The sequence below is a fragment of the Varroa jacobsoni genome, unplaced genomic scaffold, assembly GCF_002532875.2.
Source record: "Varroa jacobsoni isolate VJ856 unplaced genomic scaffold, vjacob_1.0 scaffold_398, whole genome shotgun sequence".
Taxonomy (NCBI): Eukaryota; Metazoa; Arthropoda; class Arachnida; order Mesostigmata; family Varroidae; genus Varroa; species Varroa jacobsoni.
The window spans coordinates 183579-209140 of record NW_019213300.1 but is presented as its reverse complement, the minus strand read 5'-3'; the positions used below and the strand labels follow the sequence as shown (position 1 = coordinate 209140).

General features: G+C 40.0%; 5 protein-coding genes across 10 annotated transcripts in view; 3 read left to right on the top strand and 2 right to left on the bottom strand.

Annotated features, from left to right (window-relative positions):
* Positions 1 to 282: 282 nt before the first annotated feature.
* On the bottom strand, positions 283 to 5583 carry LOC111260082 (uncharacterized). 2 transcript variants are annotated; one of them, XM_022832566.2, is made up of 8 exons: positions 5257 to 5583; positions 4630 to 4734; positions 4136 to 4255; positions 3451 to 3553; positions 3052 to 3194; positions 2029 to 2484; positions 1376 to 1611; positions 283 to 944 (listed from the first exon to the last, which is right to left on the bottom strand). In XM_022832566.2, exons 1-8 carry the CDS (start codon positions 5311 to 5313, stop codon positions 794 to 796), a joined length of 1371 nt encoding a protein of 456 aa, XP_022688301.1. In that variant the 5' UTR covers positions 5314 to 5583; the 3' UTR covers positions 283 to 793. The 2 variants fall into 2 exon arrangements, with proteins under 2 accessions (XP_022688301.1, XP_022688302.1); XM_022832567.2 differs by having other exon boundaries at positions 3451 to 3535.
* A 442-nt stretch (positions 5584 to 6025) lies between these two features.
* On the top strand, positions 6026 to 8495 carry LOC111260083 (uncharacterized). The gene is made up of 4 exons (XM_022832568.2): positions 6026 to 6207; positions 6805 to 7045; positions 7432 to 7691; positions 8034 to 8495. The coding sequence occupies exons 1-4, from the start codon at positions 6127 to 6129 to the stop codon at positions 8256 to 8258; spliced, it is 807 nt and encodes a 268-aa protein (XP_022688303.1). The 5' UTR covers positions 6026 to 6126; the 3' UTR covers positions 8259 to 8495.
* Positions 8496 to 10293: 1798 nt separating this feature from the next.
* LOC111260086 (uncharacterized) lies at positions 10294 to 18189 on the top strand. Of its 2 annotated transcripts, XM_022832570.2 has the most exons (11): positions 10294 to 10532; positions 11212 to 11254; positions 11499 to 11637; positions 12236 to 12545; positions 12845 to 13006; positions 13197 to 13529; positions 13628 to 14228; positions 14397 to 14601; positions 14990 to 15223; positions 16081 to 16303; positions 16548 to 18189. In XM_022832570.2, exons 3-11 carry the CDS (start codon positions 11507 to 11509, stop codon positions 17421 to 17423), a joined length of 3075 nt encoding a protein of 1024 aa, XP_022688305.1. In that variant the 5' UTR covers positions 10294 to 10532; positions 11212 to 11254; positions 11499 to 11506; the 3' UTR covers positions 17424 to 18189. The 2 variants fall into 2 exon arrangements, with proteins under 2 accessions (XP_022688305.1, XP_022688306.1); XM_022832571.2 differs by lacking the exon at positions 11212 to 11254.
* Positions 18190 to 18804: 615 nt separating this feature from the next.
* LOC111260087 (uncharacterized) lies at positions 18805 to 21130 on the bottom strand. 2 transcript variants are annotated; one of them, XM_022832574.2, is made up of 4 exons: positions 20952 to 21130; positions 20574 to 20758; positions 19947 to 20196; positions 18805 to 19755 (listed from the first exon to the last, which is right to left on the bottom strand). In XM_022832574.2, the coding sequence occupies exons 3-4, from the start codon at positions 20194 to 20196 to the stop codon at positions 19328 to 19330; spliced, it is 678 nt and encodes a 225-aa protein (XP_022688309.1). In that variant the 5' UTR covers positions 20574 to 20758; positions 20952 to 21130; the 3' UTR covers positions 18805 to 19327. The 2 variants fall into 2 exon arrangements, with proteins under 2 accessions (XP_022688309.1, XP_022688308.1); XM_022832573.2 differs by having other exon boundaries at positions 20574 to 20738.
* A 1674-nt stretch (positions 21131 to 22804) lies between these two features.
* Positions 22805 to 25562, top strand: part of LOC111260091 (uncharacterized) — a 30280-nt gene continuing 27522 nt past the window's right edge. For all 3 annotated transcript variants that reach the window (XM_022832576.2, XM_022832575.2, XM_086968140.1), the window contains exon 1: positions 22805 to 24817. The gene's annotated coding sequence lies outside the window, so the exon portion shown is untranslated. The remainder of the gene's footprint in view (positions 24818 to 25562) is intronic.

The following is a 25562-nucleotide window of genomic DNA, read 5'->3' as shown; positions in this document are numbered from 1 at the left end:
CCCATATGGGATGACGCTAAAACAATTTAGTGACCGGACAAAGGCTGTTACCTTTGTTCGGGAAATTCACCTGGACTTTGCTTCCAACAGGCTAAGCTACTGTCGGATAATTTGAAACTGCATATCAAAAGTCCTCGCAAATTCCAGCGAGGTGTATATGCTAAGGGCCAGCGCTTGTCATCTGGATACTAAATGAGTTCCTTCTCGCAAACTCCTGCATCTCGTAACCTCTTGCTTATGTTTAACATTTAGCTACTACGATTAAAAAAACATAACCCTACGTAGGTTTTACACAGCTCTCAATATTTCGTTTATTCTATTGTACTTACTTAGGCGCCACTTGTCTACAAGCAGAATGGTTTTTCTTAAGCTGTGTAACATCCATGAACTATATACAATTACATACAGGTTCATGTATTTTGCGAATATGGCGGTAACTTCTATATTTATCTCAATTAATTCCATTCTCAATTAGACCTAAAAAACGATAATTCCATTTTGCAAAAATACCTCCTTCAACGTACCGCCGACAAGTTTGCAGAATACTGCGGTCAAGGGCACTGGTGCTAACAGGTTTCAGAAAATACGGGCACAAAAGAGGCAAATAAATGAAGTGCTCACAAAAGGTTCGAAAGCAATGTAAACCTTAGCTGGACGGCCTTTAGTGCAATCGAAGCATACGTAGTAGAGACGAATCTCGGTAGAATAAGTTTGTTTCTATTAAAACTGTTTAACTCTGATTATTTTGAAGGTTCTATATATTTACACGAGACACTAGGCAGAAAAGCGTTTGCTACGAGCTACCCTTTCCATCCCTTTGATGCAAGTTCTGCTTGGCTACTTGAAGGAGTTTCCTGAGCGACGCACATCCGTCGCATTCCTGACCTTCGGAACTAAAAATTGGACAATTCTCGTGCCTCCAACGGCATGTTGTATCAAGATATCTGTAAATGAATAAATCCAATAACAGGCAACAGTCAATTGAGCTTGATTAAACAAGAAATAAGCAAAACATGTTATATGAACTGACAATTGTTTCCATCTTAAACCTTTTTTTGGTTGAACCCTGCAATATTATCACTGTATACACGCATTATACAGTCATTTCGAATATACAGCATCATTAGCGGTTACAGTGGGCCATACCACTTGTGATGTGTGATTTTTTAAAGTGGACGATATTATTTTTTAAAAGAAATATAACACTGCTCTTTGCGGAATTGAGGCACAATATCAAAGATCATAAGTGTTTTCCATTAACCATACATTCCATAACCTAACTGTTGAATCGTTTTCTCGTACCGATATCGTCTTCCTGACCAAGAGCAGTTTTTGTTATGCGAATAATGTGTACATTACGATAATGCTAAATTACCCGTTAGCATTGTCGAAGAAAACATCCGTTTGATCTGCTGCACCAGGACATTTCGGCCCATTTAGAACAGCGTTCAGCAGTCCAAAAAAGCCTTCTTCGCTGCGCATGTCACCAACCTGGAACGTTTCAGGCAGAAGTTCTACACCACGCACATAGATCGAGGGCAAGCGCGTCTCGTAGAACAGTACCGAGCTTAAGAAGCATGGCCTCATGATGCATGATATTACAATGCCGACCTGTTTTATTGATCGTTATTAATCAGACACAGTCGTGGAATCGACAACAGTAATACCGATTTAGTGATATTGCCACATTGCTTTTGAATGTATTATAGTTGAACACAGATTTATTTATTTTAATTGTTTTTACTGAGGACAGATGTATAAGTACACTATGAGGGTAATCTAACAAGAGAGAGGGGTATACACTACTAATGTTTACTGTGCTTGGAAAATAGCCATCGACGTACGGAAGCATCTAATATAAAAGCACGACCCAAAACAAAGAAGAACGTTCACACAAAAACAGCATGTCCAACAGCAAACAAATTCGTTTTTATTATAATCCACTACCCGACAACATGAATAAAATGTGTAAATTTAACATGGAAAGAAATTACACTATACTATGTGTGTATAACAATTCGCCTATACCTCGGATATAAGCACGACACCGTTCTTCCTGTCGAAGTGCATATGTAATTGAGAGTTAAGCTCCTGAAAGCTCGCAGAGTTTCGCAGGGCCCAAAGCGATTCGAGATAATCCAGCCTATGAGGGGAAGCTTTATCCGATATAGCTAACACTGAAGTGGCGTTTACTTGCTGACGTTCTTCCCTGTGAGAACCATCTAGCTGTTGGCTCTGATTTTCATGCCCACTTTTAGAGCCTTTGTTCTCATTCTGAGCTGACTGCTGCCGGAGACGTCGTCTCATTTGCGATTTGTCAACAATCTGTTGATTTGACTGAATGTCTAGAGTATGGCCATAATGAGCTTCTTGATAATCGACGAGATATCTGCCTGAGTGATCGACCGTCAACGTCATGCGGGCAGGACATTTTACACCGCATCTAACAGAGGCTCTCGGTTTTTTCTGCTTTTGTGTTGGCAGCTGAAATTTTTTTAGCAGACAGGTTTAAGACATGCTTATATACTAAAATTAAGCATTAAACAATTGCAGAATGTTGACAGTACACTGCGGACATTCGATACTAATATTTAAATGTGAAAGAAAGATCAAGTAAACATAATAGGATGGTAACAAACTAGCGAAACAACATTCTGCAAACGAACCACCAGGTTGCATCAAGCTATTGAAAAATTCAAATAAAACGCCAAAACTTACTTTACTTGCTTATTTCACCTAGTGGTAGTTGAAATGATCCATATGGCTCTCAGGATTATATTTTATATTCATATATAATGGCATAAAAAAGTTCCCTGTAATTATATCCAGATTTGAGCTCCTAAGAACCGCATGGAAAAGAAAAAGTTGCGGCTATTTTTGTTGACGACATCTGTTAATGATATGATACCCAGTTTCAAAGCATTTACCGTTAAGTGACTTCGTAGCAGACTATTTTCCTTTCACCAGCTTATTCATTTGTATAGCATATCAGTTTATGACTTCTGAAAGCAGTTTCAGTTGTTCAATAACGGCAAGTCAACATTCGCATACCTTGCTGTGTGATTGGAATTTGCCGGATCGGTGACAAATAAAATATCGTTTAGCTACACAGGCGGGTGTTTTTTTTGTTCCCGAAGTTGATACATACTGAGATCCGGAGCGTTTTTCTTCCTCTACTTTCCACAGCTGAAAATCTGAAGAGAAATTGAATATGGAAATTTGAAACACATAGGCGGCGTAACATGAAAGCCAAGACGCTCATAAATCGGGTTCACGACAACCGACACACGTGTTACAATATCTGAAGCGATAAACCAATTTATTGCAGCAGTATTTACCATAAAAAGGTCGAGAGTTAGTCAAATAGGCGGGCAATAGGCATTTTCAAATCGCTATTCGGGGGGGGGGGGGGGGGCATGACAAATTAAACGTGACAAGAAAGGTTCTCACCGACTTCACTTTTAAAAATAAGCTTGCTGTATTTTAGTGTCAGATTGTGCACTTTATTTAGGTGCTGTTCAACGTCAGTCAGTACCTGAAAAAGATCATACAACTGAAATAGCTGTCAATTACTTCGAACTCTTCGACAGATCGTTCTCTTGTCAAGAATTATTAGATCTTGTATAGTAACATTCGGTTTGAATTCGCAAATGATCATATTTGTCACATATAGACTTATGACTATAAAATACGTTGATCGCAAACAACGAAATCATCGTATTTCCGCATCATCTAGACAGCCTTGTATTCGCAACACTTTACGTGTAGAATTAATATTAAACTGATTGATAAATAGTTTAATAAACTTTCATAAACAATTTCTTCGTCGTTTGTAAAACTTAGCATACTAAATAATATATATACAATCCTGAAACATGTCTAGTGTCATTTCGACTCTTCTAAAAAGTTTGTGATAAAAATTCAATTGCTCTAATTGCATATAATACTCGCAGATAAATACTAATAGTGGTTTTATTATTTCAGCCAATCAAATAGTCCATATGAATTCTTGTTTATTCGGTATGCTAGGCTAATTCAATTCGGCTTTTATTTGTTCGAAGTGAGTTTCTAGCCTAAATTTAACAATCTGTTGAAATTGCATATCTGTATCACGCAACGGCCAAATGATAGTTACCGGCTGGTCGCAGATGTCGCATTTAACGAGTCCAGGATGGAAAGCCCTTATATGCTTATTCAAATTTGTGTTAGTTGAAAATGATACACTGCAGAATTGACAGGGTACCACACCCTTTCCCTGAAAATTTACAGCCGAAGCAGAACGCCGCTAAAGAAGGGAATAAGCAACCCAGGGCAGTTCTTGGAATTTCACTGTCAAATTATCAAAACATCACTCTCTCAGCTCAACGGATACAATGTTTTTAGAAATGCTCGTTGACCAACATTACCCCTTCCATAACTGTCATCAGCAATCATTACCGAGTATTTGAGATTTGGGTTTATTTCATTTTCGACAGATATTAGGTTGGAAACTTTTCGTTCCATGGATTTTTACAAAATCTATTTGTCCTTCATTAATCCTGATACAGTAAACAACACTGTTGTTTTTAATTTATTCTTATCAAGCTAATGAACTCTTATCACTGTTCACCGGAAATTTGGACTACCCACTCTTGTATGAGAGTACTGTTTTGATCGACGCGAGAACTTTGTGATGGCCATCGATGAAGGTGGGGTAACGCAAATTACATCCACCAAAGATTCTGTTGGAGCTCCCTGAAAAACAATATCAAAATTACATGAAATTGGTGCAGTATAGTAAGTAGCTTAGGACCGCTCTGCGTCGTAGTCAAAGACACCTAATATGTACATTCTAGCCAAATGCGGTTCTATGTTAATGACATTACAGAGCTACTAGCTCAGTAGGTTGAAGTGTATTCCTAACAACGAGAAGGTCGTAGATTCAGTCCCTGCGTGGGCCGCTGTTCTTTATTGTTGTTATTACTGACTCATAAAAAGCTACATTCGCAAAAACACCTATAGTAATAAGTTGTTGACCACCAATCGGGGAGCCTAAACCTATAGAGCTTACGTAGGCCCATAAGTATCGTTACTTAGCTCCCTGACAATGTAACGATATCGAACATCGAATAAAACACTAATTGCATTCGTTTAGTCTCAATCTAAAAAAAGGTAAATAAGTGCTTATGGTTGTTTGCTTGGATCTGTGTTAATATATCGTATAACTATTGGTATAGGATAGCTACTTCGATATCGAAATGTTCATAGGGTATTTACCGCTATTTCCGCTTTCATCGTTACATCCGTAGACTCATAGAGCATAACTTGCTCCATCGCCGGGAATAGCGGCGGTTCGACGCTTCCAGAAATTTAGACGTTGAAACGAGCAGAACAGATTGAAAAAGAACGAATTTTGTGCCCCATTGTATAACAATGTCTCTCCGCCGAGAAAAAACGTAGTTTTTTGAATTTCCTTAAATACAGCTAACGTGCCCAACCTTTTATCCATACAGAACAGCTTTGCAACCAGTAACTACAGCATTGTGTTTTTCCTGTGCTATCAGAATGATTCCTCTTTGTGCCTATGCCGCAGTCCGGAATCTATCGTTCGTCGTCTGCTAAACTGCAAATGACTCACAGCAGCAAGTAAATAACGTCATTGCGCCATGTTAGGAGAAGGTGTTGTGAGCTCCTCAAGAAATTTGTACAAAAGTTTCAGAAGTATTAAATCTAATAGTTATTGTTATACGGACATTCAGCGTTTCTGGATGTATTAAAAGGGGCGCTTCTGTATATTTAAGCGGGAGACAAATAAAACTACTATATATCATAATGGTTACTAATAGCATTTTTGGCGCACTTTTTGCATTCGAGAAGTTTAGTTTTGTTAATGGTTTTAATGTCATAAAAAGGATAGTCAGAAAAAATAATCAATCAGCTATAAACCCACGGTCTCTGCGCTATTTTGTTTGATATCTTTGTCTAATGGGTGAATCTTCTCCCACCTTTTTCTAGCGTCGTCTGCTAGGTAGATCAGACACGGAGTGAAACGAAAGAAATGTTATTCGTTATAAGGCGGAGAGGATTTATAAGCAAAGAAAATATTTTTGAAAATACTGTCCATACGGCGCAGGCACGTGTGCTACGATGGCGATCGTCGGACAAGAAGTGAATTCTCCGGACACTGGCATTACGTTACGTACCGGAAATGACAGTGAGGATGACCAGGTCGGTTATGAGGGAAAACCCTTTCGACTTCGGGTAGTCTATATGATCCGATTATCGTGAACTACTATTTCATGCTAAATTGTTACTGAGGGTGTGAGCTAAGTGTGTACAATAGTTTAGAATGTCTATAAAGTTAAGCTGTTTCACCTTAGATATCTTCCCTAAATTTTGTCCTATTCACAGACAGGGCTCGAATTATAGCATTGAAACGTAAGTTGAAACATACTGGAAATTAAGAAGTATTGCCTACGTCAATAAAGTAAAAATAGCCCTTAGAACGTGTTCGAAAGACTACGTCCATCAATAAGGATGTCTCTCTATGGATTGGGCCGAAATTTCTCAACAAAAATTCCACCAATACGCTAAACAAAGGCACATTTGGAATGATCCTGCAATACAAATGTGTGTTGTAGCTTTTAATTGTGTGAAGTCCATCTGAAAAAATACTTACGATTTCGTTCATAATAGCCGATCTTTAGGACGTCTTTGTTTTGTACAGTTTTTGTAAATACGTACGCAGAACTTGATTTGGGCGTTATCGTGTGCAATGTATCTTGTACTAATTCATCATATTTTCTGTCATCTGTTGGTCCACAGGTGGAACAAAATAAATCGTTGCTAAAGTGCAATCCAAGCTGGGCCAGCGTTTTCGCCAAAGTTCTCACTCAGAACCCCAAGATAAAGAAAACCAAGAAGACGTTAGTCCTTGCCAAAGCAAAGAAGGACGCCGACCTTAAACAACAGCGTAAACATAAGGCGCAGAAATTAAATGCCAAAGCTGCTTCTAAAGACAGCCACCATTCTCGAAGAAAATCGTTTGAGATTGTGGACAAAGAAGGTACATCAGCTACACTTTATACAAAAGCAGCTATCGGGAATACGAACCAATCATGTGCCTATTATCTAGAATCCTTTTATGTAGCTTTATTTGTCAGCTTCCTTGCAACGTAAAACTCTGCACTGTCAGCTTCCTTGCAACGTAAAACTCAGCACTCTACAACAAGGCTTGTTTTGTGTGGCGCAGTCCCTGGAAAGGAAAATACTCGATATTTTGTCGTGTAAGCAATGTGTATTTTACATGAATAAATAAAAAGATAAACAATGTATTACGTGACCTAGACTTATAAGGAGGTCGAAATACGGATATTTTCATCAGTTTCCATGTGCTTTTGTGGGAATTTGCTCTTGACAATAAAACTAAAAGGCTGCTTTCAAAAATAACAGGTAACTTAGTTGATGTAGAAGAACTGCCATCGCTGAATGAACAGGAAAAGACCGATGATGAGTTTTCTACTGACGATGAAGATTGTCCTGTCTCGAGGAAAAAAAGCGCCCTTGAGAGGCAGCGACTTCGGCGTCAGCGAATGCAAATGGATTTGCTGGTACCACAGCCAGGCGACCCATACGAAAAAGTTCTGCTCCGCACGGCAACAAAAGGAGTGGTTCAGTTGTTCAATGCAGTCAACGAATTCCAAGAAGAAAAGGTTAGTGTATTGAATGTTTAATGGCAGTGCTTAACTTCTTTGCGGATTTATTCTACGGATATATTTAATTTTGAAATTAAAATGAAGTTTGATTTATTCTGCTTTATGAGCAGCAGCATCTCTTTTGATCAGAAAGAACAAAATAACACATGATCGAGTGTTTCTACAATTTGAACGACCTGCGAACCAGTTATATTCTGGACATTGCTGTACTTACTATTTGTCTTATCGCACACGTTTTGTCGATGCACAACAGAATAGCAACTTATGTAAATAAGTTGCTATTAAATAATAAATAAATAACTCGACCCTTTTGCGTTTATTTCGATGCTTCGGACACAGCGCAAGCAACGCGATAACGAGTCGTCAGATGAAGATGAGCGAAGGTATAAAAAAGGCCGATTTATGGAGACGTTAAACAAAATTCAGGAGAAAAAACAGAAGAACGGTTCTGTTAAGTTAACGTCCAAATGGGAAGCTCTTCGAGACGATTTCATGACCAACTCGAAAATGCGCGACTGGGACAAGCAAGACAGCGAGGCAAATAGTGGCGACGATGAAGATTAATCGAACACAAAGTCAATTCCCGGAGTTACATTTTACCACTAGTGTTTGAGCTCATTACATCGTTTGTACATAGAAATTTCGTCGCCAATAGAACCATATTGTATTATAATGCAAATAGCAGTGCCTAAAATTTCATCGAATAAGAAATGCACAGATTCGTCACTCTAAACGTGACTAAATCTAATTAACCAACTGCAACTTTATTAAAAAATACGACCTGGATGTTGGTCAGCTAAACTATTTGTTTTTAATAGATTGAATTGGTAAAATTACAGAAGGCTACAGTACGCATAAAATTAGTATGCTCGTACCACTTTGTGGACATAAATTGCCGCAAGAAATTTACAAATTTAGGTTGTTACTGGGAAGGTGGCTTTTACGGACTACCGTTGACAGTATGTGAGAACAAATTAGCCTTGTTTCATTACTAATGTAAAGGTGATAACTTAGAAACTTATAGGCATAGGTCTATATAAGTATATGTTACCATGTTGGAAATTATTAGATTGGAAGCGTAGAATGTACAGAGGTACCTTTTTTGATTTAAAGAGATTTTCGATAAAAAAACGAGTTTGGTTTTAGCCTATTTATAATAAAATACTGTATTTTAAATGTGCTACTGTAATTCTATTATTCTTGTTAAATTATAAATTATTAATGGCTATGATGTGTATAGTATAGGAGCCGATATTTAGACTTCGTCGTCTAATGTCATATGAACACGTTCAGGATGGAAAATTCAAAACATTCAAATTTTAGGGTTGCAAAATAGCACATTTAATAGCTTAAAATACTGACCTATGACGGTTTCGTTTTCTGTTCAGTGACCGCGGCTCAGTCGCACAGAAAAAAATAGCTTGGTTTTGATATTGTAATCGACATGTGATATGGGATGGAGCGGAGTAATTATTGCATAATTTGAATTTTTAGAATTTGAGTACGGCAGATTTGAATTCTCAATCGGAAAGTTAACCAAGATTCGTTTTAACAATAACCTATTCCAGCTGTGGTTATCTTTCAAATTATCACTTGTACTTTTTTTGAAAACCGTCGATGTTTAGAATTGCGAAAAAAACTTTTTAGTCAGAATCGTATTGAACCATGAACTAAAAAGAAACTAGATAACGTTAAATCAAACACAGCTATATTAAAAGGCAGGGAAAGAAATTTCAAGATTTAATGCATGGTATATAAAATGGTAACATCAGATTAATTATGGGTAGAAACCACCAAAGAATGGTATTGACACTGCGTTTCATCCTCGAACTTTTAACTTCATTCCAGCTAAACGAACCTTCAAGAAATCAATTCAAAGCTATCGTAATACACAGTCTGTTATTTTCATCACTAGATCCAAATTCAATATGGAATAGTTGTTTTGCTATTTACCATTGTAGCTTGCTACCTTTGTATGATGAAAACCATTTTATTGATTGTCAAAAAAAAACCGTCCATACTATTGCTAGATCAGTTAACGTGAAATTCCTGACTGTTACATAATTTTTTCGTCAGCGATAACAATTAAGTTACATGCACCGAAACTTGACATGGATTCATCGCATCTATTCCTAAAATCCAACACCATTGAGAAAAGTATATATTGCAGTAGGTGTATCAAAGCTGCACGTTTATATATTCTAATGCATCTTTGAAATTCTAGCATCGAAATAATTACGGACAGTCGAAGCGTAATATGGTGAGTATACGATTGGTTGACCTAGAATACTGTCTTTGTTAGAGCTAATTCTGAGAAACTAAAACGGTGGTCTTCAACGATGAAGACCCCTATTATATTATAGACAGTTTCCGAAAAAAATTATTAGAAGCGATGACATTTATTTTTATGTGTGGATCATAATTAAATCTTTACGATGCATGTTACATACAACACATATATGTTTTATGCAGCAATCCGCGTTTCCTTCAACGGCGCTAAATTTAAATCGTTAGAACCGCACGCTCACGGCAGTTGCATGCGGTGACGGTATATAGCAACCATGGGAGAGGGCACATTTAAATCGCCACTGTCGCTGTGTTGTGGTGGATTTGCATGATGGTTAGGTTTGTGCAATTGCTGTTTGTTTAGTTCTTTTTAGCAGTATCACCTTTTCTTACTGACTATTCGTAACAGAGGCATTATCTTTGTGCATCTTGCATTTCCAGTGGCGTTCATGAAAGTTTCAGCAGATTCTGATTTATCAAAAGTGAATTGAAAATCTGATCTCACGGCCGTTGAGGCCTGTCTAACCGTTAAAACTGCCGTATCACCCCCAGGTAAGTGGATCTAGTTTGGAAAAGAAATTGTTTTTCTGTTTGTCCTTAGGATATTTAGCGTGTTCATGTTTATTGCGCCCCCAAGGCTTATTCATTTTAGTTCCTAGTAATTGGGGAACCGCTGTTATGCTATACTTCTCCAGAGGATATATGTTTACTGCATAAAACAATATTTATTATATTTGGCAACGAGTAAACAGCAGAAGAGCAGTATAATGTGCTGTTTAACTGAAGACTATGTTATCGTTCTATTAAACATGAGAACAATCATCATTGTATAGTTTTTATATTGCGGGTCTAACGAATATAATTTCAATGTGTAGTCAATACGAATAAACGCATAAGTTGACTTTGGTATGGGAAGTCAATAACATCTGTTGTTATAATGCTTTCCAAAAACAGCAAGATTACGTTTTCTTTGCTTCATTCATGCGTAGTATATTGCAGGTATATCATTTGACATACTGTAGTTACCAGTTTGAAAAACAAAGTAAAATTTGCTCAAAGTTAGCGAACTCGGTTAACTAGATGATTTTGTCACCGAAATATTATCTTATTTTTGGTATGCATGATCGTCCCAGGACAATCGTTCTCGTCTCCTCGTATCTCACGCTCAGAATCATTTAATAATTGTCTCAGGATCAAAATATAACATTGAATAATTTATTAACTGTCACAGGCTCAAGGTGTAACGCCGGATGATCTACTATCTCAAGCTCAAGGTATAAAGTCGGGTCATTTGTAATCTCAGACTTATTCAGCAGATGGGGTTGTTCTTCATTACATATTACATATACCAGAGAAGCACACTAGGATAACGGCTGATCTGAACTCGTTACCACTTATGACAGTATTTTGTGTTTGTATCCATTATATAGAAAAAGTTTTTGGAAATAGTATCTGCGACGCCTCATACTGGTGTAATCATAATGAACAACGATGCATCTTCTTGTCGCCACCATTCAGGTTCAAAAATGTTCAGCAAAGCACCACGTCAGACTCTATTTGACACAATCGTTATAACGCCAGGTCCAGGGGCCTATAATCCGAAGGACACAAAACCTACTACTCTAGGCAATATCGCCTTTGGCAAACAAGGAGAACGGTAAGTCGATTATATTCAATCATGACATTTTCCGAATATTGCATCTAAATTCCATATAAAAGAGCAATTTGATGTCCGCCTTTCCAAGCAACAAACAATCGATTTCAGTCGGAGTTTACCAGTGCTGAAATCTTTGTAACAACCGTGTATCGTTTGCAGGGTTGTACGTTGACTTCCATGCATTAATAACCTATATTCATCTACACGTACTAAAAGTCCTAAGAAGCAGACTTTTGCAAACTAAAGCGCTCTATTGGAGAGCACTGATTAAGCTTATAGTTTGTGATCAGGTAGAGGTGTACTGTTGGAACTACAATGTAGTATCTGAATTCGAGTAGGCAATTACATATGCCCCTAGAAAAAACTTTTTACATATTTGGCTGGTAGTAGATCGGCGCTAGTTAGCTTATTATTTTTTACGTTTTAAAACAGCACCTCATCGCCGTCATCAACATCATTCGCAAATAGAACATCAAACCGGCCATCACCTAGAACCATTACCACCTAGAAGCGACAACAGTTGTTCAGTTAAAGTATGTGCCCGTTTAAAAACACTGATAAATCAAGTAACGTCAAATCGTCTGGTGAATTCTCACAGATTTCGTCGCGAGGACTCAAATCTTTCAACATGTTCGATATCTACCACGGGCTCCAGTTCAAGTTTTAAGCGGCCTGCAGTTCCGATAAGCCGAACCAACAAATTGCTGGATCGAATGCGTACGTTCGAGCAGCAGATACAAGAACGGGATCAGATCATTTCCCGAATGAGGATAGATCGGTGTACATCACTAACTCGCTACCAGACTCTCTTCGATGCCTACAAGCATCTTCGTCGTGTGTCCGCACAATCGATTCCTGCACATAAACTCCCCAAAGATATTTCGCAGGATATACAGAAGTATTTACAGGCATGTGCAGGTCGTTTTCTCGTATTTTAAGTAGTCATCCGTAAGTGCGTATCGTGTACTATAGCAACGAACAGCACGAGACTCATAATGCAGTTTGAAAGTATTAACAGAATACTAGTCTATAATTAGCAGCACAGGTAGTAAGCAACCGTTGTTACAAATTCCATTCATTATTGTAATAAAAATGTTTGCATTAGCCCTTTTTTTGTATCACCTCAGTTAGGTTTAAAAACTCATTCCCTTTGTTGTGATCATTTGCGACGACAGGAATAATCTTGGAAATTTTCATCCCATTGTAGGAGGAAAAGAATCAAACGAAAGATGAAAGCCGCCCGTCTATGACTGAAGGCGAAATCAAGGATACGATGAGCACAATTATCGTCGAGATGGAGCAGACGGAAGATCCTCGGATCACAGCTCTCGAAGGTGAAAAATCCGCTCTGGAAGCTTCCCTTGCTGAGGTACGAAGTCAGAGAACAGTGTGGCATTGAAATGAAATGTTGGCAGGTGCTATCATAGTGATACTGCTCAAATGAATAGCTTGACGTTCAAAATTCGAGCACTCAAATACGTAAGATTTTATAAGTATAAATATGTTAATATCCAGGCAAAATATTCCAAGTAGAGCACACGATCATCTCTGACTTGCAGCACCAAAAACGTGTCGAAGAACTTGAGCAGGAGCGTGAACGTCTAAACCACGAGGTGCAGGAATCAGCCCTCGAAATTGGTCATCTCAAAGGAATTGTACGGGCGGCGGAAGTCAAGGATGCAGAGCTTCGAGTACAACTAGACCGAGCGAACGCTATTGTAGACTCGTTAAATAGCAGTTCGACGAATAAGGATGACCGGCTGTTCACTGCTCTTACGGAGCTTGGTGAAACAAAGAGTCAACTGGCCGCGCTTGAAACTTGCTACAAACAGCAGACCGCTCTTTCATCAGAAATACGCTCGAAATTCGACAACGATACTACGAAACTCAAGGTACGGGATGTAAATAACTTGTAAAATTTATTAATAGTTTTGATGGTTACAAAGGGAGCTCAATTCAATAATTATTAGCTTTTACGTATTTATTGTAGGCTCAGATTGACGTTAAGAAAAACCAACTCCGGGAAGTGAAGGAAAGTCTCAACGAAATGTCGTTTAAGGTCAAAGAAACGACAGCGGCGCTTCGTTTAAGCCAAGAAGAGCGTGATCGCCTTAGTAAAGAGTTGAATCAAACCGGCAACGACTTGAACAAATTTATTCAAAAGAATAATTTCCTTGAGCAGAAGACTAGTACTGCCGATGCCGAACTGAAAGATTTGCGCAATAAATGCAAGAAGCGCAAGGCCGATATTTGTCAAATGGAGGAACAGTTACGTTTAGCTAAAGCAAAGCAAGACCAAACAGAAAGCCAATTGCGTGTCGCTGAGCAGGAGGTAATAAGGCTTCAAAGCGAGGTCGAAGCTCAGGTTCGCAGTGGGGGCGAATGCCAAAACGATTTTAAACGTCAGCTCCGCCAAGGTCAGGAAAACTTTGAACGGCAGCTTGATGAGGCAATGAGGAAATATGAGGCGCTTACCTTACAAAAGGCTGAAGTAGAGACTGAACTTCGTATTGCTGCTAACAATATGCATACCCTTGAAAGGCAGGTACAGGAGAGGGACGTACTGCTCGAGAAACATCAGCTGGAACGAGGTATGTATTATCTGTATTACATCGTACAAGTACATCGTCTAATATTACCTTGCTTTGTAGTACTATTTATTGTTAACTTCATTTCATTTATCACATATCATATTCGTCGATATGGCTATTTTAGATTAAGCTGTCCGCCGTACGTTGCTCATGGCTTTCCGCTTTCAGCTTCGCTGCAACAACAAATTCGCGAACAGGAATCGGATATGACGTCTCTTCGTCACGAGGCATCTGAGAAGGATAATAGAATAGAGGCACTTGAATTTAGAATATCAGATCTGCAAGCAACTGAAGAAAAGATCACTGCTGAGGTTGAGAAAATGGAGGCCATTTGCCAAGAAGTGAAGGAGCTGGCCCAGAACAGATTTAATGAGTACGCAAGTATAGTAGTAAGAATTATTGTACTGCAGGTTTTGTTTGGTCTTTGAAAGCATTATATTCTCCATATGCATTACGTAGCAAGAGCCACTTATCAAGACTTAAGATAAAACAGATTAAAAATTAATGGAACTACTAAAAAGATAAAAGAACAGAAAGATTAGATTTATGTAAAAGGCTTACGATTTTTGCAAAAGCCGTGAGCCCTTTACATAAAACAAATCTATTTTTTAGTATACATTTCTATAATTAATAATAATAATAAATACTAACAAAAGTAATAATAAATAATATTTATTGTATATTATATTATATATATATTTTTTTTTATATATATGGGTATTGTTATCCCATGTATCTTGATTCGAAACTATTTTTTGCAGGATAACTCAACTTCAGGAGGAGGTTGGGGCCCTGAAAAATACCAAATCTGATCTAGAAGCTTCTCTTGAAAGCGTTAATTACCAACTAGCAGCGGCCCGTGAACGTCAACGCGCCATCGACCAGGAATGTTCACAAATTAAGCTGCTTCATTTGGCCACAACAGCTGAGCTTGAGCAGACTAAAGGAGCCCTCGAGAAGGTCCGAGAAGAAACTTCTGAGATCGACGCATTACGGTAGGTTACGCGTAATTGTATTAAAATGACGGTGTAACGAAAGTAGCATTACGAATGATTTAGTCAACACATTGTGCTACCACTCCTATAACTTTTAGTTTGATACTGGCATTTCGTTTAAACGCTGTGGTTTCCGAATTTGATTTTTGGCATAGTTCGACAGAGTCGCATTGCATAATGCTTAAGGCTCCATAAAAGCGGTTAAGTGGCTTTCCAAAAAACATAATTACATATTGGTATAAAATCTTGTGACATGCGAGGACTCAGAAGTTCTTGTAGTTCTTAAAGCTATTAAGTTGCACCTAGACGGCTTTTCATAAAGTCGCATTGAGAAAAGGTTCAACTCAGATACTGTTAAATTGTAGGTTTATCCAAAACGGAATTGGATTATTTGCTGGAGTCTTGTTTGCTTGGTACTACGGCGGCCGAGCGTCCTACCAAGAAGAAGAATTTGAAGTAAGAAAAGAAGCTCCACCCGCGTTAACCGTTCCCTCCCAAATGGCTTGCTATTCATGTTTTGATTTCGACCTACAGAGCTGCATAGTGTAGTATTTAGGGCAATATCTTGTAGCATAGCTTTCAAGAAGCCTTAATTAGAACATACGTAATACGGTCACCACTCTTATACGCGCGTAACCTGCCATAATCCTTCTTTTGTAGTGAACAGATTCGGAATATCGAAATCTGTAATCTACGCCAACACGAAAGCTTTCAACATTACATAGAATTGAATGCATTTCAGCTTTTACTTATATTTGCTTTTGGTGTATTGACAAAACTTGTACGGAGTAGATAGGGTTGTTAGGATAAACTCGCTTGTCGATGACTTTGGTCAGATTGGTGTGGTTGTGTTTCAGCGAGGAGCTAAAGTCTGCCGAGGAGGTGAAAGCTGCAATGTCAAAGCGTGTGACCGAGCTCGAAGAAGATAATGCTACCTGGGGGCGCGTAAAAAACTCCCTTCAGGAGCAATTGCAGAAAGCCGAAAAAAAGATGTCAGAAGCACAAGAGCTGCATGATAGTGAGTTATGCCAGGCAAAGATGCAATGCTGTCTGTTTGAGCAACAGTTTCAGAAGGCAAAGGTAGGTGTTATGTCCTTTCTACGCATCACGATGTTCTATCTTTAAGCAGCATAACGAAGCAAATTGTTTTAGTCAATTTTGACTATAACATTAATTATGTGTGTCTTTTTTTGGGTTAAGATTTACTATGGTAAAAACTGATTCCTATCACAACGCCAGATTGATTACACTTATATGGATACCAAAATGGTTTTCCTACTGAACTAACTTACATGTTCATTTTTATTCTTTCGCATTTTTGCAGGAAACTCATGACGAGGAGTGTCTTCAACTTAAGCTTTCATTCGAAGCAGACCGTAAAAAGATTGAAGATTCAACAACTGTGCGCCTTCATGAGCTTCAAGAGAAGCTTGATCGCGAGAAACGGGAGGCCGTCAGTGCCGTGCAGCACGAAATTGAACGACTTCAAAATGATCGGCAATTAATGCTTTCAGATTGCGAAGCGCTCAAGACGCAGCTGGCTGATAGCAACGCCGAAATTCAGCAGTCGAAAGCCGAAGCCGACTTCTTCTCACACAAATGCCGAGAACTGGAGTCTGAGACTGGCGAACTGCGAGAAAGTGTCTTGATGCTAGAGGAGGATGTGGCCGCATGCCGGCAAGAGCTCATATATGTTCAACAGCACCTAGACGAGGAACGTCGCGTGAATGAGGCGCATGCAGCTTTCACATTAGCCGTTATTAACTCGCACTGCGATGGCAGTGGTGATCGTGTCGAAATATTACAGGCTGAAAATGATAGGCTTCGACACCATCTCGAGAGTGTCACCCAGCTGTTGAACGCACTCGAGACTGGAATCGAGAGTTCGGAGAAACAGAAGTCGGCCTATGTGAGCTCTTTAGCAGAGACTCAAGAGCAGATTTGCCGGCTTGTCGGGCACTCGAACAATAAACAGCGGATTCAGTACGTTGGCAAACTCCAGCGGGAGAATCGGGAGCTGAAAGAAGAACAGGCAAAAATGAGGGCCAAGGCTGATACATCAAATCGGCGCGTTGTCCAACTCGAGCAGCAGCTTCGGAAATACCGTGAACAGGAAAATCGGCTGGATCATACGACGTCGACAATTGCGAACGTTCCATCACACTCCTCGAACATATCATCGTTTCCCAGGATGTTTTAGACTATAATTATATGCGTCATGAAATTCATCGTATGTTAAGGAGTTGGTCGACCGAGGACGAGCAGTTCCTATGCCTTGCTCGTATTAGTACTTCCGGTAGTAGTTATTGTATTCACGGGCATATCACTTGACCATTTCAAAAATGTCTAACCTAATAAAAAAAAAAACTACGATATAAGGAGAACCTTTCATACGAACATATTTTTGCTGATTTGTTTGAAAAACCTCTAGCTTAACAATTTTTTCCACAATGGCATCAGTTTATGGATGCTTGCATCCCTGTCATACAAATTTGGTTGTATTTAGAAATTCGCTGGGCTACGAATGACCTGGTCCGATTGCTCGTGTATGGCAGGCGGAGAATAAATCAGCCTGATGCACGTCAATAATTAAATTTTAACAAATATCAACAATTAAGTAAAAAGCATCGTTTATCTGATGTAATCGGCTTGCCGTAGCTTGCCATAGGTACACCAGGGCATTAGACGAATTATGAAATGTACAAAATTGTCGAGATGTTGGCAACCAAATTTATTTTCCTGCATCCTAAGCACATATATACAATATACATATTGTACATAGACAAGCACACGTATATAGACATTTGTAATCGGTGTACACAAGGTCTTCAAGTCTCCTTGTTGTGTACCAAAGGTCTTTTGAATCTGTATAAAATAGATCTATGAGGCACTCGGAGACGGACAAATAAACAGGAATATTGCTGGGTTCAGATGTGCTTGTTTAAATAAAATGTATATTATTAAGCTGAGAGGTGTTCTTATTTTTTGGATTTTTTGGTTGTATTCAAAGAGTAGTCAGCGTAAAGTTCGGCTAGAAATACTGTAATCATAAATCAGAATCTGAATGAAGATTGCACAGCGGTGCAGCTCAAAAGAAGAGCATTGTGTGTTAGTGTCAAGGAAAACGGACGGTTACTGCATGCGTTACGTTAACGTCAGTTTATTTGTTGAACCGTAAATGCATGGTATGGGAAAATATACCTGAAAAACTTAAACCTGAAAAATATCGATAAAATCAAATAAGTTTCACAAATTTCCTTTTCAAACGTGATTGGTAGGTCTAATAATAAATTATTTTGTTAATTACCGTGGCTGTACACAGGAGTATGAATTAAATATCAGTAATGCGTCAATACTTTGAATATACTAAAGTAAAAGTCTCGTGAGTGTTACCTTGTAAATTACTTCAGCATTCAGTAAAGCTGACCGACTCGAATTAATGCTGAGGTACTAACGACGGAAGAAAATGGCAAAAATGCTTCTATGCACTGTATTAACCTCTGATCTCGTCTCTTCTAGTTCGCCGCCTGATACTGATATTTTTTGCATTCTTATTTACAGAAATTCTACGAACCGATAAATGTGTTACAAGGAATGAATGCTTTATTTACACATTGTGTACATATGCCCAACAGAGTACAACTGCCTCGGATTCAAAGCTAGTGGTGAATCTTTTGTAAAAAATGTACGTGTTTTGTATTTTTCATACATCTCTCTTACGACATTTTGGTCAAACGATCTTTTCTTGCACTAGACATGCGCGTTGTAGCTAGACCAGTTACCCACATCGGATACTTTCCGTACAATTTAATATTATTGCGATTCGCATATTTACATTTTATTCTATTTTATATTAAATCGTTAGACAATAATATTTCTTACCTGCTTTGAACTCGCTGTGCCTAGATACAAGGTTAATTTAGTACACATGCATATGTCATAATGTATAGTCGTAGAGCCACTGCACTGTGATGGGTCGGACTAATAGTACTTAGCCTACTAAGAAGTAATATATAACCAATTGCCATTGGCAAAAAATTACATGTCACAATATGAAATAGTATCGTATATGTTCAGTAAGGTAAGAATAAGCACACTTTGGTGTTATTTGCTTGATGAAGATGACGACGATGAATTCGATGACGACGATTTTGATGACGCGGATGGCGGCCGGGTAAGAGTGCCTTGTGGGAGCGCTTTAGCTGAAGGCGATGTTGGCATAAGGGTCGTACTAGCTGAACCCGCTGATATCGAGCTGGAGATTATGCTCCCACCATGAATCCCCAGGCCAGTGCTGCCGGGCCCACTCGACGACGCCATGAGAGTCGCAGATGAAACAGACATCGATGATGCCCCCGCCGATGATGAAGACGATGATGCCGAAGGCTTTTTGTTCATGAGTTCCTTCATTTTATCGCGCTCTCGATCGCGGTCCCGGTCACGATCACCGCTCCGCTTGTGTTCAGACGACGACGACGACGACGATGATGATGATGATGATGAGGAACTGCCAGATTTCTTACGCTCGTCACCTGCATCAGGTAAATGAGACATACATGGTCGACGTTGATAAAGCCGATACAATAAAGGGCAAGAATAACAAATAGAAGGAAAATTAACAGTTAACTTGTACACCGGAGGTTACTGTGATAAGAAAAATACGATATTTTCAGATCTTTCAGCTAGCGGAGATCCGTCAAGGGTTAAAGCGACAGACACTCACGGTGCGCAGCGGGCTGTTGCGTTGCGTGAGAGGGAGCTCCTAAAACGGCCGAACGATGATGTTGTTGGTGGCTCTGTTGAGGTGGCACCTTAAGCATAGCCATCACGGCAGCCTGAGGTTGACCACCTCCGCTATTGTGTCTTTGCGCTGCTACGTCCTCAATTAACTGCGCGAGCTGATCCACGGACTCCCGTGAACGCGAATGCAAGAGTCGAAGCGCCTTTGTGAATAGTGGATCTAATTCACCCATCTGACACAATTAAGATTAGCGTGATCAGATTAGAATTAGTCTAAATATATATTTATATATATATATATATTATGTTGAATATCTTATGTTGAAAACAATACTATTGTTGTTCCTTTTTAAAGCCGTGCAGACGATGAATATGTGAGTCATTTGTTGTGCACGATAATGACATCGATATACGATGGCCCATTCCCGGAATAGTATAACTTCTTTCGGGCCCTTCTAATTAAAATCCCTTTTTCGCCTTGATCGTTATATCCTGCGTAGCAAAAAGAGGTCATTTGTGGTGTACTGACTGAACCAAATGCAGGCTAATATTCCATGGCAGCTATTTAATCATAGGCGCACAACGTCGCCACACTCACTGACGAACTCACCGTCAATGCGAACTAATACACCTGTCGATGTACACAGTCTTTTTTCCGTGATGATCAGTCTGTCCGCTTTGTACGATGCACCAGTCCCGTGTCTAATGTCTAGGTACACTTTTCGAGTATCTCTTTTCAAAGGCTCGTTTTTCCTGTGAGAGTCTGTTGCTTTGCCTAAAATCGAACACCAATAACTATTTCACTGTTAAAAGTCAGAGAAGAAGCATTTTTTTTACAATAGACACAATACAATAGATTTAACTCTGATGAGACAATGACATTACTCAACGATAACAGTAACAGCACTGGTTACAACAATAAGAATAAGAACGACTACAAAAATAATATACTATATATAATATATAAATTTACAAAAATAATAGCTACCGGACTTTTCTGGCAGCAGCTTTTCATTCTATTTGACTGTTGTCGGCTCCACGGTCGCGCACAGCGCTACTGGTGGAGCTCGTGAGGGCTATAACGGCGACTGCAAAAGCAGCGGGAGTCCTGGTCATCTGGCGCACTGCTATTCTCCTAGCAGACGGAGAATATGTTGACAGGGAGAAAAGCTGCCGCCGTCTAGGTGAGGCTCCGAATGTAGCTTCGAAACCACTGGCGGAGTGATACGAAAAAAAGGAAAAACGCGCAGGCGGTGCCTCGGGAATGAGGAGTCGGCGCGCGGAAACCTAATTGAAAGAATTCTTTTTTTGACTTTGGTCTATTGAGCAACTAAACAACTACTCGCGTATTTTTCTAAGCCTTTTTCGAACATTATTTCTAGAAAGGTTTCTCCAATGATTGAATATATTAACTAAACAGGTTTGGATTAGTTATTACGGAATTAACTAGTTTGCAGGATTTAGAAAAGCTATATTATAATTTCGCAAGGCTTTCAGATTGCTCGAACAATCGTTATTCAAATGATGATCAGCTCTTAAACCTATACTATGATAGCATTGTCCATTTTATTATCTTGGGCTTTGTGTATACCGATGTGTCTTAGCTTTTACGATATACATTTATAGATGCTGTCATTGCTGAGTATAATAATTGCGTCCCGCCGTCTCACATAGGTCACACTGGCGTGAGTTATAAGTTTTAGTAAAACATGTATAAGTTGTTGATTATAAAGATATTAAGGAGATATTGCACAGATTGAGTTAAGAAGATGTCGAGTATCAATTACAGATTTGATTTAGGCTTATTAAGCTGCTTATTTTGCCCTGTCTTTTCTCCCACCTTACCTAATTGTGTTTTGTCGTATGTGCTTAAGCGACAAAGGTACGCGACACCTAGAAGTTTTCAAATAATGAGAACATCTCTTTAATTAGGAGGTTTTATTGGATCAATTCTCCTAACCATTACACGTGCTGCCGTGGATAAATGTACCGCTAAATGGAAATGGATTTTGTCGTATTCAATAAATGTCTAACTGCTATAAACCGCTAAATGAGTCGGATAAACTGCAGATATGATATTACATCCATTATGAATCCTTTAAATAGATTTTACGCAGTTAGGGACCTGCGTATACCTAGTACTGATAGATAATGCAAACAACTTAGATATTGCAAGCCATTAGTTGCATGAAACTAATATATATAGCATATAGCGGCAACGATACTTTTTTTTACTGTTAATGTCGGACACGCAATTTATAGCACCCAGGTGTTAGCAAAACGTGCCAGTTTGTAACCTCTAATAACTGCTCACTTCTATTATTTTTGCCATTTTTTGTTTTTTTTTTTTAAATTATTTATTGCTAACCTTCTTGCCGATCTAGATCCAGTGGTCCTAACTCGTGTTCACATGGGTTATGCTTTCCTCTCCCTTCTAATCCTTGTCTTTTTTTTTCTGAGTTTTGACATCTATCTTCGCCCGCAAGATCTCCCATTTTTGTCCATGAGTTTGGACAGAAAAGTTTTAAACTATTTCTCCATAACCAAAATGTTTGTATTCGCATCAATTCGCGCTGGTTCTAAAAAAGCACGAACGATCAACACAAACAACATGTCATATAGACTTTTCAATTTCTGGACTACCGACGACGAAAATTTCCTAATTTCCTTTGAATAGATTTGGATGCTAAAAATTACTGCTCATATCTAATGATGATCACTCTCATTATCTTTCATACCATATAATGAGTAAATACCTATTTTTTGATCGAAAAATCTATTCTATTTATATATAGTTTTATATTTCTTATTATTATTACAAAGACATACATATGTATACTAGGCTCTGCTCAGTCTCTTGTTTCAAGTTGCCTCATGGTTTCCGAAGAAGTGTCCAGGGAAACTCTAAGCCGGAGGTCGTTCAAGGGAAATTGCTTCATTTTTAGTGCCAGTATGATCTAGTTGTTGTCACGGATTGTCATTCCTGCCGCCTGCGTTCGTTGGTCTTCCTACCGTCGTCAGCGGCAGCACCCACAGCAGACGCACATATAAAACTCTCAGTTTCTCTCGTTCTGTTTCCGCTCCTCTTTCTTTCTCTCTCACTCTCACCCTCTCTCTCGGCCTGCCTTTCCCTCTACCATATCGTTCTGTGCTATCGTGCTTCTTTAAGCTAGCATCAGCAGCGGGCACCAGTCACCAGCCGCAGCAGCAAGAGGAGCGAAAACAACCGACTAGCAGCTCTCAACGGCTGGGTCACAGCGGCTACTGTGTGGCTGGTGGAGCTGGAAGTCTTGTGGCTGTGCGTCTGACTATAGCTGACACTGTTTCTATATATCTGTCTGCTTGTCTGTCGGTTGGAGGGTCGGTATTCGCTGTTATTGGCCACCATGCCATATTGCCCCATTCAGTGACTGCGTTCTGTCGCTCTGTAGACCAAGTTAATGGCGCCGATTGATAACCAGTGAAGACTGCTCAGCTCGCCTGCTGTCTGCCTGTCTATTGCTGCGTTGTCGACTTATTGTCTTTGCCGTTTGTTCTCGGTGGCGCTGCAAACAGCCCGCTGCGAGTCTGCTCATTCGTGAAGTCTCCTTCTCGCTGGCGCCGCCGCTGCCGCCGCCGCCACCGCTAGCCGCGTGTGTTCTGTTCTGTGCCTCTACTACTACTACCACGGTAGTGATACGGTGGTGTGGTGCTGCTGCCGCTCGTAGTGGTGGTGCTAACTGTCTCTGCAGCCGCTGCCGTGGCCACCCTCGTTAACGCTGTCGCTGTTATTGTAATGAGTGTAGTGTCCGTCTGTGGATCTGTATATGAGTTCGTCTGTGCCTGGCTTTGAGTCTGTACGATCATGATGCTGTGACCGTGGTCTTAGCGGTAATCCTGCTGTTGTTTGTTGCCTCCTTTTGCTGTTGCTGGTAAGCAGTGGCTCTCTGCTAGCGCTGCTCCCGTCGTGGCGGTAGTAGAGTTGCTGATCCCGTCAAGCTCTCGCCTTATCCCACCCTGTTGTCCAGCGCTTAGCAGGGCAGCAGCATTGCTAGTGGTAGCGGTGGCAAGCGATCGTCGTCCATACCAAAGCAGCACTCACAGTCAGTTGTGTTTTTCGTTAACAGTTGGCTCGGTGACGTCCTGATTGAGCTTACTTGTGGTTGTGATTCCGCTGGCTCCAGAGCTGGTGCCTCAGCTCGGCTGTTACGGCGGTGGCTGGTGGGGGCCTGCAGTGGACGAGAATATCAACAACGACGATGACGACGACGACGACGACGACAACAGCCGAATGATTTCCATTTGAATGCATGTGGGACGTGGCGTGTATAGTGTTAGAGTATACTTTGCCGATGGGTCGACGACACCGTGTAGGTTGAATGTCGAGCAGATTGAATTGAGGAATTAGAGTGCAACAATAATCGGCGTCTACGTGCGTGTTAGTTGTTGTTGTGGCCTCTGCGGCCACTTCCCGATTTGAATAGTGTCCGGAGGAATCGGAGAAAGAAGGAAGGAAACGGATTACTTGGAACGTTGAACAAATTGTATGAACAGCGACAAAACAAGAGGAAAAGAAAGTCGGGAAAAGATTATCGACTATCGAAATACTATTGTTACTATTACTACAACAAAACGTAAAGCATTGGCTACCATAACGAGGCCACACGGATATTGTGCGTGTGTTTCACGATCAGGTGACGAGTTTTTCTGAAGCGAACAACGGCAACGAGAAAGACAGACCGAATAGGCGGATAGCGCCGAACTCGCACATGCATCAAGACGAACTTCGCTTCTGTTCGAAGGCGAGTGAAGGCGACCCTCCCTAGCACGACGTCGATCCGGTAACGCCAGCCAACGGCTAGCGACAACACATTCGTAAGTACTTACCGCACACAATATATCAGTACTACAAATATTACCGTCACTATCATTGTTGATACATCGAAGTGTTATGTGACGTGTCTACCTGCCTCCCTGAGCTAACGGCGTGCTTCCTTATACCACAACGACTTGCCAATAATGTTGCTTACGTTTTAGGTCCTCCGCTGATCTCGGAATTTTGGCGTTCGATATCTGTAACTCTAGTGAAAACCGCTCCAACCGATCCGCTAGGAATATTGCTGGATTAGAAATATTACTGGTTACTAATTGGTGCTTGCGACAGACTCAGGCTAGACCAAGCCGGGCCGAACGGCAAAGTGTTTTGCACCTGCGTTGCATATAAAATTATTATGCCGTGCATTCGCATAGGGGTACAAATACCTGGCCAATATAGTTATTACTTTGTTATACTCTGATTGCTAACAAACAAAAAATGGTAAATAGAGAAGCAAGAATGGAGCCAGACATTGCTAGTTAGTCAGTCGATAAGTAACCGAATGACAAAAGAACGGCAAATCATGAAGGAATCGGAGCCGGGAATATTTAGCCGTTACGACGACGCCGATAACGACAACAACAACAACAACAACGAATAACCCACTATAGCTGCCGCAAAAGCAGCCGTAGTGAAGGAAGATCAGACAGCGGTATCCTAACGGTCGTAAGCGACCGCGCAACGCAATGGAACGGCGACGTCACAAACAAAAAATTGGCGTCGACATTTGCGTTCGTCTAGCAT